Source organism: Hyperolius riggenbachi, chromosome 2, assembly GCF_040937935.1.
Source record: "Hyperolius riggenbachi isolate aHypRig1 chromosome 2, aHypRig1.pri, whole genome shotgun sequence".
Taxonomy (NCBI): domain Eukaryota; kingdom Metazoa; phylum Chordata; class Amphibia; order Anura; family Hyperoliidae; genus Hyperolius; species Hyperolius riggenbachi.
This window is the reverse complement of record NC_090647.1, coordinates 477,489,642-477,503,727: the sequence shown is the minus strand read 5'-3', so window position 1 is coordinate 477,503,727 and position 14,086 is coordinate 477,489,642. Positions and strand designations below refer to the sequence as shown.

The 14,086-nt window shown below is 40.9% G+C and overlaps 1 protein-coding gene and 1 long non-coding RNA gene across 5 annotated transcripts in view; both read right to left on the bottom strand.

Annotated features, from left to right (window-relative positions):
* The window catches only part of LOC137547082 (uncharacterized), a 554,567-nt gene that overhangs the window by 155,526 nt on the left and 384,955 nt on the right, over positions 1-14,086 (bottom strand). The window lies entirely within an intron of this gene.
* Positions 1-14,086, bottom strand: part of CUX1 (cut like homeobox 1) — a 541,156-nt gene that overhangs the window by 155,526 nt on the left and 371,544 nt on the right. For 3 of the 4 annotated variants that reach the window (XM_068270260.1, XM_068270261.1, XM_068270262.1), the window contains 2 exons: positions 9,639-9,804; positions 9,257-9,313 (listed from right to left, as the gene is read on the bottom strand). The exons of the other annotated variant lie outside the window; for it this stretch is intronic. In XM_068270260.1, coding sequence (XP_068126361.1) covers positions 9,257-9,313; positions 9,639-9,804 — 223 coding nt within the window. The remainder of the gene's footprint in view (positions 1-9,256; positions 9,314-9,638; positions 9,805-14,086) is intronic. 4 annotated transcript variants of the gene reach the window in all.

Genomic DNA, 14,086 nt, shown 5'->3' with positions numbered 1-14,086 from the left:
AAAAAAAACCCAATCTGCTCTGTTTGCTCTTCTGTTTCATTTGGAATTCGTTATGAAATGACAATCAGGGAAGCTGTGAGACAGTCACATGTAATTGATAGCCTTCTGAGCAAAATGAAAAACAATCTATTAACGTTTTCAGTAAGTATAACAAATAATTATTTATGTTTGTTCTTAAGATGTGGTTGACCTACTGGAGTAACAGGAATATTTTGACTGTAGTTCCATTTAAACGCCAAAGAAAACACAGACTGACAGCTTAAATTCTGTGTTTTATTAGCGGCAGTGCCAAATCTTATTAGCGTCAGTGAAAGATCAGGCAGCAATATTGGTCTAAGGCCACATACACACATCAGACCATAGTCTTTGGAAAATGAAAGATCACAGACCAATTTTACCCCCTTCCATGTAGTATGAGAGCCATACCTACACAGTCTATTCTATGGAGCTGAACTCCCCATCAGACAGAAATCTTTGCAAGATGCTGCACACAAAGATGCTGTAGACATTCAAAAGATCAGTATCTGCAAAAGATCTGTTCCTGCACAAAATCCGTTCCTGCAAAATGCATTCATAGTCTATGAGATCTGCAGATCCTCATACACACCTTGTTTAACAGACATTCATCTGCAGATCAGATCCACCAGGATGGATTTTCAGATCTGCAGATGATTGTCTGATCTGCAGATAAATGTCAGTTAAACAAGGTGTGTATGATGATCTGCAGATCTCAGACTATGAATGCAATTTGCAGGAATGGATCTTTGGCAGGAACAGATCTTTTGCAGATACTGATCTTTTGTGTCTGTACAGCATCTTTGTGTGCAGCATCTTGCAAAGATTTCTGTCTGATGGGGAGTTCAGCTCCATAGAAAAGATTGTGAAGGTATGGCTCTCATACTACATGGAAGGGTGGTAAGATTGGTCTGTGATCTTTCATTTTCCAAAGACTATGGTCTGATGTGTGTATGAGCCTTAAGGCACCTTAGTTTATACAATATTAATCAATGAACATAACTTGACCAAAAGACACTTGCATATTATTAACTCTACAATCATTGTCATCTATTAAAAAAAAAAAAAAAAGAGGTCAAAACCTGCTTAAAGTGTAACTGTATTGAACATAATGTATTAATAAAGTTTTTTTCTTTTTTTTACGATAGTCATTTATAAATTATTTAGTCAGTGTTTTCCCCTGGTAAAATCTTTCCTCACACGCATTTACATTCTGATATTTATCACAGGTGGCAACATCTTTAGTCCTGTCAGGGCATCTCTGCAGAATGTTTGTTTCTGAGAGTTCTATGTACAGAGGGAAATACTGCTTGCTTGGCTGTTATTTCCCACAATGCAACAAGGTTAACAGAGAGATAATTGATTGGGCCATGGTCCTGTTATCAAACAATACAATATCAGCCATACAGACATCGCTGATGATCTATTTGAAAAAAAGTAAACATTTCTCGAGGGACAGGGGGTCAGCTACAGATTGGGAGGAGGATCAATCATGGTTTTAAGAGTTTAAACCTCATTTTTCAGACTAAGAACATTCAGTACCCACTCAGGCATACAATACCCATCTACTATGAGGTATCCAGCTATTCACATTCTTATTTATCATAGTAACAGCAATGTGAGTGATACAGTTGGGGTGACTCGAGGTCTGCGAGTATCAAGTATACTGGGCCTTGTGAATGCAAGCAGAGTCACAGCTCTCTGTATACATGAGCCCCAGCAATATCCCCAATGCTGAAGTGTGAAGTCCTGTGCGATTTAAATATGTTCCCATAAATACATCTCCTTTATAATTACAAATTCACACTCATCCTGAAAAGTGTCAACTATGAATAAACAATGACTAACATGTCTGTTTTTATTACTCAGTCATGAGTTTCTTTCCATGAAGACTCCTTATAAAGAACTATGGCTGAAACCACAGACAAGGCACAGCACATATAATGTAAATTAAGTCTTCCTCAGAACACATTATTGTTCATATTCATCGGTTCAAACTCCATCAGTCAGGAATGAGCCATATTTCATCTAAGGAGAGACAGGAATCTTATTCTTTCACCTGTAAGTGGAAATATTTGCACTGCAGGTAAAATTGTGAGGAAGTAAAATCAGAGTTCGGGTGCATCTTCTGCTTCCCCAAACATATTTTTCCTTACAAAAACATTCTTCCTGCACTTCTATAATAAGGTCAATAAGGTTGATGTACTAAACTGCAGTAATATTGCTGTGCACAGGCAGCGCAAGGCAATATTACTGTTACTACCAGCAGTGTGTACTGTGAGTTACGTTACTAGCACGGCACACTGTACTCTTGTAGCCCGACCGTTGCTACAGCAACACACATTACTGACGATCGTTGCTATTAGCGTTAGGGCCCTTTCACTGTGGCGCGTTGGGTTGGCCTGGTTTTGCTGTAGGCCAACGCTACGCCAATTAAAGTCTATGGGGCCTTTCATACTGACACGGTGCGTCGCGATGTGACGTTTTCGCCACAACCGTGACGCAAGCGCACACCGACGTTAACAGGCGACTTGCGCGGCACACCGGAAATCATGTAAGTCTATGGTGACGTGTCCATTTAAAAAAAGTCTTGCATTAGCGTTGAGGCACGCATGAACGGATTTTACCAATACACTTCCGCGCAATTCCTTTCTTTGCCGACAGGAAGTGAGCGCTAGAGATGCGGAATTGGTGCATTTTTTCATCAAACAAATACTCACACCAATGATTTCCAGTTTCTACTACATGCGACATTCACATCCAGAGAAAAAGCTGACAACCATGTGACTATTTTAGGACGTAGCATGCAGAAAAATAGCGTCTGATGCGATTTTCACATTTCCACATACACGGTAGTAAGAATAGGATTTCCTTCTTTGTAAAATGTGTACAAATAAATGTAATTGTGCAATGCGCATGCTAATTCGCATACATGCCTATGCTATTGCATATTCACACTTTGCATCCGAAAAAATCACATGCGATTGCATGCATCTAACGGAAATGTAGCCTTATAGTCAATCTGCTTAGCACTTTTCTCTAGTGCGGCAACATTGATAAATCTCCCCTCGGGTACATAATCCAGAATATCCTCTTTTTTTACTGACCTCCACTATAAAACAGCACTGTTAACATTCATCAAATAAAGTAAAAGTTTGGTCAAGTTAGTTTAACAACCTTTATAATGTAATTCTATCTGCAAACTCCTCTGTCCTCTATGGCTCCTCCTAAGGGACTGGGAAGATTAATTGCCGTGTGATATAATTAACAAAAATGACTTTTGTTTGTGTTCCACATTATTTTAAGCGGATCTAAACATACTGCGGACATTTAAGTCACTTATGGAGAAGCCATTATTCAAGGTTTGCTTTGGTTGGGGGTGAAAAAACAAGCCTTAATTAGCAGTTGTCTTTTGTTGTTGTACGAGTTTCTATTCCTATGGGTCCGTCTTCTGCTAAGCAGCATGAGGTTAGACATGATGGATGATGGCTCAGAATATAGACGAACAAAGAAGAAAGACTCAGTCCCTCGGGATCACCCACAGCTGTAACTTCAAATGCAGTTTTCCACCTCCACTTTAATAATGAGAGGACACTAACCAAAATAAAGTACTCTTTGTGCGCACCTCCTTCCTGCGCAACATGTACAGCAGCGGCCTACGGTGAACAGGTGTAAAAGGAACGTAGAGCTGCTCGGGTCCGCCAGTAAAAACTGAGACCGCAGATCAATAGATCACAGTCAGATCAGTTTTTTATCAAGTCCTGTCCATCAATCTCGCCAGTGTCATGGCGACACAGTGCTTGGCTGTAACATTTACAAATTATCATCACAGACTCTCACAAAGCTAGTATGTCACAGTTACACATCTAAAGGGACCCACAGACATAAGACAGTGGTCAGGCGTTAAGGCAGGGCAGCAGGAAAAAAATCCATCTTCCTTCTTGTATTGTATTGCATGGTGTATATGGAGTACTTAAAGTGAACCCGAGGTGAGAGGGATATGGAGGCTGCCATATTTATTTCCTTTTAAGCAATACCAGTTGTTTGGCTATCCCACTGATCCTCTGCCTCTAATACTTTCAGCCATAGACCCTGAACAAGCATGTAGCAGATGCAGAACTGGCAAGGTTAGCTGAATGCTTGTTTTTGTTGTACTTCGGAAAGTACTGCAGTCAAATAGATCAGTAGGACTGCCAAGCCACTAGTTTTGTTTAAAAGGAAATAAATATGGCAGCCTCCATACACTTCTCACCTCGGGTTTACTTTAACATGACTGCTGGCATTCCCTTACTTGCTTACCCAAAGCTACAAGGGGCTTTTGAAGCTGAAAAAATACTCAGCTTTACTCCATTTGGAGCAGTGGTTTAAATTAAAGTGGACCTGATCTCAGAACTTCCTCTCTGCTCTAAAAGAAAAAGCAACAGCATAATAACCTTTAAAGAAAAAAATTTCTTTGTTACAGCTGATACAAATACTGCAATAAATCTGCAGTTTTACTACTTCCTGCTTTCATGGAAGGAGACATGGGTTTAACATCCTGTGTTTACAAATTAGCTGCTCTGCCAAGGCAGCCAGCTGACACAGGTGAGAGAGCAAATTACACTGGTGATTAGTCACAGATGAGGAGTATTTAGGCTAAACTCTCTAAATACATACAGTGTGCATTTCTCTGTTTTCCTTCTGTCCTGTGCAAGAGTTCAGGTCCACTTTAATTATTTTACTCTTTTTTTTGTGCCTCCTATACTTATGTCCCAAAAAGCAAACGTCCATTGGAAACGTATCTCTACCGACGGTAACCAAATCCCACCCACCCCATTCTGCAATTCAAACCAGCATCTAGTGTACTGGTTAAGGACTCTGATACAAGAGGCCTGGGTTTAAATCTTGGCTCTTCCTGTTCAGTAAGCTGCACCTATTCAGTAGGAGATTTCGCGCAAGACTCCCTAACACTGCTACTGCCTACTGAGTGTGGCCTAGTGGCTGCCTTACAAGCGCTTCGAGTCTGACAGGAGAAAAACGCTATACAAATACTGGAATTATTATCTCTGAGTTTATAATGTTGCACAGCATAATATATTGTTTGTCTCCTCTTTGTAAGACATTGGTCCTCACTTGTAATGTTTTTAATACCGCGTTATTAGCAATTTCCGTCTCCTTCAGTCCTTGGTGTTGTCTGAAGCCTGAGAAAACTCCAAGAGCTGTGCAGGAATGATGAGTCTAAGAAGCACAGTATGCCCAGTATGCTGTCCAAGGTTACCCAAATATGGCAGCCCCATAATTAATGTCTACAGACTGAATGCAATTCATCCTGTGCGCCATGCAGTGGCATTAGTAACTGTTATGTATTTACATTAAGTAAAAATGAGACATTAGCTACAGATAGTGATTCCGTTTTATGTAATTATAACGCGAGGTCCGCTTTAATGAGAAGCTGCAGTCATCAAACAGCAATGTACCGACTCTTTATACTGCTGCTAGTCAGCAGGATGCAAAAAGCAAACTAAAGTGGAAAAATAAATAAAATGGCTGCAATAATTCACGGCTTTCACACTTTTATTTAGCTCATGGTAAATGTGACTTCAAGTCTTCGGGTGCCTATTATTGATAGCTCTGAATGAGCCATATTACGGCTAGCCTTGCTGCTGCCAGCAGAGTTATTAGGCTGGCAGCCCTGTGGGGCACTAGCAATGCTGTCTGCCAGCATGGTAAAAAAGTGGATAAAATACAATTGGCACCAGGGCCAGAAGCAGCTAGAGGCCTGATGGCAGTAAATATGCCCTGGAAAGTACTCGCATCTTTCTGCCCGCACAATGGAGCTCCTTGTAACCAGCATTTTCCATAGAATGAGGACACTTGAAATTATTTCAGTGTTTCCAGGCCAAGCTCTGTATACATTTACAGTGGCAAGAAAGTTGCCAAGATGCATCACTTTACATACAGTCAGTCTATGGAATAGGAAAACTTTCAGAAATCTGAAACACCTCCACTTTTTAAAAGTAAACCAGAGGAGAAAATAAACTGATCAGCTAAACAATTGTATTCATCCTCCTACTCCTAAAAAAATGACTTTTTTTAAAGATATCCCATGGTTTTACAAAGTAGATTGAATTGTTGTCTCTGCTCAAAGGCAGTCTATTGAGAGTTCCACAGTTAAAATACATGAACTATTGACTTTTTTTTAAATCTCCCCCTACTCTCGGAAGTTGTATTCTGTCAGGAAAACTTTTATGGCTGTAATTACCTTATCAGTGATGTTTACTATATTCCCAACAAGACAGAAGCTGCCACTTCTATGCCTAGAAATTAACTCTTTCAGGCAGCAACATAAAACAAGTAAAACAGCTTGGTTATTAATATGTTTTGTACTGTACACTTGTTTATCTTATGACACATATCACCTCAAGTACACTTTTAAGGGACAACAAATATGGTACTCTATTTCATGCAGCACACATCCTTCCATGGAAACGTATATGTGTTTGCAAATGGTGTAAATATTTAACCTTTGCAGATCAAAAACCATCTAGACCGAAATAACTCTTTGGTTACTTAAAGCGGAATATAACCCTGCATTTCATCTTTGCTCTAAAACATTATTTACAGTATATTATATGCAACCAGCATTTTTTTTTTTTACTAGACCAGCATTGGAAGGGTTACACAGGGCTTTAAAGTCCCTGGAGATTTCTGCAGACGCATCCGAACTTAAGTTAGATACTTTTTGTTTACATAGATGTATCTAAGTGTTTATTGTGACTCATCTCTCTCACTGAGAAGGAGTTGGAGGACAGCCAAAGAGTGTGTAACATTTCTAAATATATACATATAACTAAATAGAATGTAACTATCTGAACGTCTGCACGGAACATAAAACCTCTGTGTTTACCCCTTCCAATGCTGGTCTAGTAAAAAAAAAATGCTTTTTGCATATAATATGCTGTAAATAATGTTTTAGAGCAAAGTTGAAATGCAGGGTTATATTCCGCTTTAATAGTAAGTTTCTATCTCCTGAGCTAAACAGGTAGATCATAAAGGATTTATTAGAGTAGCAATAGGGGATGAAGAGGTTGCAATCATATTGGGGACCCTTGATAAGAGGGACCCCCTAGAACTGCTTCCGCTGCTGTATTAGCTTTGCACTGGTGCTGGTCTGGCAGTGGTTATCTCTATATGCGCTATGTATTGTGGTAATCATATCAAACTATTCTCCTCCCTCGCTTACACTTCTCTGATGCTGTGACTGTTCTTGCCAGGTTCTGGTCCGCAAAAACCTGCAGTGGGGCCAAAAGCTCCTTAGCTACAGCACTGGTGGTGAATTTCCTGCTTCTGCTCAAATTTGGTCCTGGTTTAGGGAGTCTTTGGAATCTGTGGGGGGGAGGGGGAGAAAGGGGGACTTCAGATCAGTTCTTTAAAGTTCAGGCTGGATTTTGTGAATGGGAAGAGGTGTAATCACTTTATCTGGCTAAGTCCCATAAACAGCGCTGCTTCCCAGAAGGCAGTGGGTTCTGCTTCGTGGTGGCTGCCAATGATCTGGGGTGAGTTAGGCCCCAGGATATGTGTAACATTGTGAGCTGACTGAATTAGTAGCAGAGAGAGCCATTAGACCACCAGCAGATGGCAGAGCTCTGGAGCTGGCAGATGTCCAGGACTGATGAAGGGTTACGTGATAAAGACCATGTAGATAACCCAAGATGAAGGATTGGCGCACACGAGCAGAATATGCATTATTGTAGGTTTTCTCCAATGAAACCCCATCCAGAAGTTTATTTTGGGAATTCTTTATTACTGTATGTTAAAACACTATTTGAGTGATGTACAGTCTCTATGCCAAGCTACCAACGGTCCCTTTTTTGTAAGGACAGCCCCTTTATGGAAACCTATTATATCTGTCCCTCTTTCTTTCTCATTTGTCCCTCTTTCAGGACTGATGTACAGTTGTATGTAAATATATGTCTTTCTCTCCTGAAAAAATGTTTTAACGTCACTCTAAACTTTATTCTCATTCTTTTAATGAATATATTTCTTACTTTTAAATGTTATGATGAATTAAAAGTAATGATAATAGATAGGACTAGCATGTTTTAAAGATAACATATTTTGCTTTTGAATTCTTTGCAATATGCGTGACCTGGGAAGTGGCTGGGTGTGGCTGGGGCGTGTCTTAAAGTTCTCTTTCTTAACTCAAAAAGTTGGGCGTTATATTATGCATTGATTCTGATTTTCTACTAAGCTAAATCTCGTACTGTGTACTGAATAGTTTTCCATACTGTATTTTTAGTAGAGCTAGTGGGATTGACTTTTGAGTTAAGCTTGTGGAGCAATGTGATCAACATTCGGTTCTGACATTGAGGGTAATGAACTCAAAACTGCTGTCCACACTAAATGGAGGTTGTTCTGTGTTTTTACTGAGACCAGTGACTAACATATAAACTCTAGGTGGATTGTCTGATTTAGTCACAAATAAAATATGAAAAGATATATGGGGTCGATTTACTAAGAGTGGAAAACTAGAGAGCATACATGATCCAACAGACCTGTCATGGAGCTTTAAAATAAACACTGGGAGGTGGAGACAGTTAAAATGTAATGTACTCGCGATAGTGGTCCTTTAAAGTAAATATGAAGCTACACTCTTTTGTTTCCTTGGTCCAGCGCTGTCAATGCAAGTGCCTCAGAAGGCGGGTGCATCCGTACTGCACATGCACGAGCCCAGACTTGCACATGTACAGTACAGACATGCTCGTCTTTGGAAGAACTTGGGAAACCTTAACTCAGAGTCCAAAAGAGGTATTGGACCAGCTGGTCAAAGACTTCAACGGGGGGACATCGGTGGACCGAGGCACATAGAGGGGACCGGGAAGGCTCTATGGGATGCAGAGCATTCCCTCTCCATAGCGGAGTATCAAACTATTTTTTCAGTGTTGCTTCGATTTACTTTAATCCAGACATATCTTTACTCCTTTACTGTCTTTTTTGTCTTCTGACTTTTGATAAAAAAAAAATCTTTTACAATGAAATCCAAGCAATAAAACAAAATACTATGCATTCTCAATAAGATGCCAGGAAACAGTATGTTGCCATTGAGTCTTATTAAGTGAAAATCCAGTATAGCATTTTGTACTCTGCAACAAAAAATTGTCTAAAGAATTGAAATTGTAAACATCACAAATGATTTCACCCAATACAACCAATTGTCAGAAGTACATGTTATGTACATTTCATCTTATTTGTTATAGAGTACCTGAACTTGGACATCCTTCGATTACAGGGTCCTGCTGTGTTGCTGCAGATTGCAGGGCTATAAATGGAAAGAAAAGGTAAATCAGCAAAGGATGTGGCAAAGACATCAGCCCGTAAGAATCTTTATACATCAGCGCTTTCTTTGCCACAGGGCACTAGAACACATGGAATACGGAGCCCGCCAACAGCTGAACAAATCGCACCTTCCACACAACTAAATGAGTACAAGACCTCAGCAGCAAAGTGTCCCCCTGTCATTCTTGTCTGATAGAATTATCCAAGGTCATGTTCTGACTATATCACTGCCTGCTGCCAAAGAACAGTAAAATTGGAAAAACAGGTAGTGTATGGCACAGCTCACGCACTGTTTATATTTATAGTACCTTGTCCTTGTTGCTGTCCTTGCGACTGCAAGACGCTTTGCCCAAGCTCCCCGTTCAGCCAGAGCTGCATTCTAATGAACGGTTCTCGGCCTTTCTGGGTTAGTTTGCTCCAGGGTTTCGGCCTGGATAGCATGTCGCTGACGCTGCCCTGTGACAAGCCCAACACCTGCAAATTCAATACAGAGTTCAGTCAGACATATTAATCTTTACTTCAAACACAGAGAAGAAAAAAAAAAGAATTCTGAGTCAACTATTTTATTTCAACAATTTTTTTTTTTTACCTGACAGGACGCAAGATTGCTACAATGTACTATATTGTGACCATACATTGTGTTTGATCTATATGCACCAGCAATTTAGTACTGCACACCTTATTTGTACAGCATCCCTGACAAAGCCTCCTTCAAGAGGTGAAACATGTAGGGCGTCTTATTTAGGTTTTAAGATTACAGGTTCACATTGATATTTATATATCAGTCAATCAGTAGCTGGAAGAGAGGAGAGGAGACGGAGATCCAACAGCACAGGTACTGGCCACACAACAGCAGATTTTGTATCTCCTACCCAACTAACTATTGTACTACTATTGTTTGTGTAGTCCTTATTTAATTTAAAATTTTAATTTTTCTGTATATAACTTTTGTACTACATTGCGCAAAATGTCCCCCCTCAACCAGAATCAGATACAATGTACTTCAAAACCAATATTGAATAATAGGGCAATGAGATGTTTTTAGCACTACAAGATTGCACTCACTTTATTTGTACTATGCTTTTGAACTTTGTTTACATGATATCACCTGATGAAGAGGTGAAACTTGTAGAGTTTGTAGTACTTGTCCAACTACTGCAGAGGGGAACTCTATAGGAGTGGTTTGCCTTTATCAGCTGCGCAAGGAATTCCTTCACCATAAGTTAACTTTCTTTCGCTGCACCACTTGTTATGTGACTGCAAAACACCAGTAACTGTTTGTTCATGAGCATTAACAGGAAACCCTCTCAATTCCTCCAACTCATAAGTGAGGAGTGTGATATTACTACCTTGTAAAGAGATAGGACAAATGCTTAAATAAAGAAGGTGACTATTTAGAGAAATAATCAGAAGATACCGTTTATATAATATAAAATACTGTAAATAAAATGTTTACTTAATTGAAAACGGTTGTTACTTGCCGTACAACCGTTGTATGTGTGTGTATATGTACATGTTAGCGGAAGGGACTGCAATGGCAGAACAACCCTGCATAATCACTACTCAGCAGATTTGCTCGATCAAGTCTTTGTGCGATCAGTCAAAACATTGCCCTCCAGTGTTTATCTCACTAGGGAGGTCGAACTTAAGTCCTCAAGGGCCGAGGTCCTCTCACATTTTTGGCGCAGCTCAAATGAATTGATGGGACTAAATCAGGAAAGGCGTGGTTCATCAATTAGAGCACATTTCCTCGATTTCTCAGTCCATCCTAAACACTGGCATGGATACGGCCCCTTGAGGACTGAAGTTGGACATCTGTGCAGCAGGGTGATAACTGTATACAACAGTATACAACAGAGTCCTGGTTATCAACTAACCGGCAGTCTCAAACAACCAGTACAAATCGCCGGCAGTACTCACAGTGGTGAAGGCTAACGTCATAGGCTGTTTCTGGGCTGCGCTATGCTTAAAGATTGGGTTCCATGGCTCCCCCCAAGGTTAATATTCTTTCATTTACTGTATTTTAACATTTAACACAGAGTGCACGGTATGTAAATAGACTGGGGCATATTACTTTATTAGCTAGACCCATTTGTAACATTGACTCTCAAGCAACAATAAAGCACACTTATTCAGCATCAGCCAATCCCTGTTGGTGCTGGAAAACCGAATCTCTACTGTATATATATGCTCATTACCAAATGTTTTAACAGATTTAATAAAAATAAAGTTTTAGGGTCATTCGCTTTTCGGAAATATAATGTAACTACTGAAAAATACAGAAATAATACAGAAATAATGCAGCGGTGCAGAGGATAGTGGAATGTGGAGAGAAGGATACATACGTTGTAAGGCCTTGTGCACATTATATCCGTTTTTGAAAAAATGTAAGCGCAGGCGATTCTCTATGAGATAGTTCATATCAGAGCGGTTTGTTTGCGATCCGCTTTGAAAAGCGGTGCTTGAGCCATTTTTGAGGCAATTTGCTTCAATGGAGGGTACAGGAAAAACGCAAACTGCTAACAAAATCGCTTTGGTAAGCGATTGCGTGAACATTTTTTTTTTCTAAAAATACATTGTATTATTTCCGGATTTTTTCCAGATAAAACGAAGGAAGTGCTCTGCAAAAGCGCTTACAAAATGAGCGAACACGCAGAAAATCGCTTAAAAAAATGCGGGAAAAAAAGCCCTCCGCGGATGGACCCACGAGCCGAACGCAATGTGAACAAGGCCTAAAAGTCTACTCTCTGATGAAGTCATATGTCATGCCTCTATGTGTGGAGATGCACTGAGATTTGATGCTGTATGTAGATCCGATTTGCGGTTTAGGCCTAGCTGGTAGCAGATTACATGCCTTGCAATGCAAACTGATCTGCAATTAGTCTTGTGTTGGCAAACACAGCAGAGCTAGGCGAGGTTCATACTAGATGCCATATTGACATTACGGCACATTTGACTGCAATGTTCTTGCTTCAGCAGTTTTACATGGTAAGTTCTCATAGGGTAAACTACTTTGGTGCTTTACAGGGTGGCCAATAAACAGACGAAAGCTGCAGTATGTGACATCCACCTGGCATGATATAGTTTAAATGTCAAGCCTGAATGTCAGTGTAAATGCCATCATCAAACTCCATTTCTTCTTTTCATCAGTGTTACCTTGTTGCTCTTCCAGGGAAATGAATGATAAGGAAATGCAGGTGAGTTCGCCAGTGTGAACAGGGCCGGCGCTACCATATGGGCAAAGGGGGCTATTGCCCAGCAGGGGCCCCCCAAGTGTCTGCCACCACCCCACTAAACTATCTCCCACACACCCCCACGCAGCGTTACGGAGGCAGTGGTAACAGGCACACACTCGCCTCCTCCGAGTCCTGGCATTGCAGGTCCATTTGGCTGCTCTTTAGTGTTGCTGCTCTGCACTTCCTGCTTCTCTGTTTGGGCTCTAGTGTCCATTTTAAGAGGCAGGAAGTGCAGAGCAGCAACACTACAGAGTCGACAGACCGGGAGAGAGCTCAGGAGAGACCCAGTTTATGAAATGGAGTCTGCAGGAAGAGTGGTAAGGCTGCTTACTATGCAGGCTCAGTATCATTGTTGATTTATTTGATCTACTACTTAAAGACTGTAAAGTTCTAAAGACTAAAGTTTCATACACCTTTTAGATTTTTAGTAGTAGCAGTAGAAACCTTACGTGTGGACAGATGTTGCCTTACATTGTCCGATTACTAAAAGTTTCATGCACCTTTTAGATTTATAGTAGTAGTAGAAACCTTAAAGGGAATCTAAACAGAAAAAAAAAATGAGTTTCACTTACCTGGGGCTTCTACCAGCCCCATGCAGCCATCCTGTGCCCTCATGGCTCTTCCAGTCCCCCGCTGCCAGCTAATTTTACGCATTGCATTCATAACGCGTAAATATGTATGTGTTAATGTCCACGATAGGTTCCTGCACCAGCAGGAATGCTTAAAAAGGTATGCATGGCCGCCGGCCGACTCCCAGTCAGCAAAAATAAAATTAGCTGGCAGCGGGGGACCGGAAGAGCTATGAATGACTGCGAGGGCACAGGATGGCTGCATGGGGCTGGTAGAAGCCCCAGGTAAGTGAAACATTTTTTTTTTCGGTTTAGGTTGCCTTTAAGTGTGTACAGATGTTGCATTACATTGTCCGATTACTAAAAGTTTCGTACACCTTTTAGATTTATAGTAGTAGTAGTAGTAGTAGAAACCTTAAGTGTGTACAGCCGTTTCCTTACATTGTCAGATTACCACTCTCAATGCTTCTGCTCCCTGCATGAACTTTAAAAGAAGTCCCCAGAGCAGGGTACCGCTCAGGGGCATAACTACACAACCACAGTGGTCTGTTGGCTGGGCCCCCCTTAACCTGCCTCATGAAGGCAGGCTGGGAGCTAAGAGGCCTGGTCCTGTACAGAATTTATGCAGAGCAGGCAGCGCAGCAAAGCATTATACATACACACCTCCTCCACTTCCTGTTCAACTTGCAAGTGCCATGCAGACAGCCAATGACCATGAGGGGACTGAAGCTGCATGGTGATTGGTAGGCTGCACTGCACTTGCAAAATGAACAGAAAGTGGAAGAGATGTGTATCATGGTGGGAGCAGGTGTGCACAGCCCTTCACTGCACAGCTGCTTTGCATTTATTAGGTATAGGACCCTCCCCAAGACCCACCCAGTTGTCGGGCTATAGTTTCACAGGTGGTGCAACTAGTGTGGCCTCTCTCCTCCCCACTCTATAGAATACAAT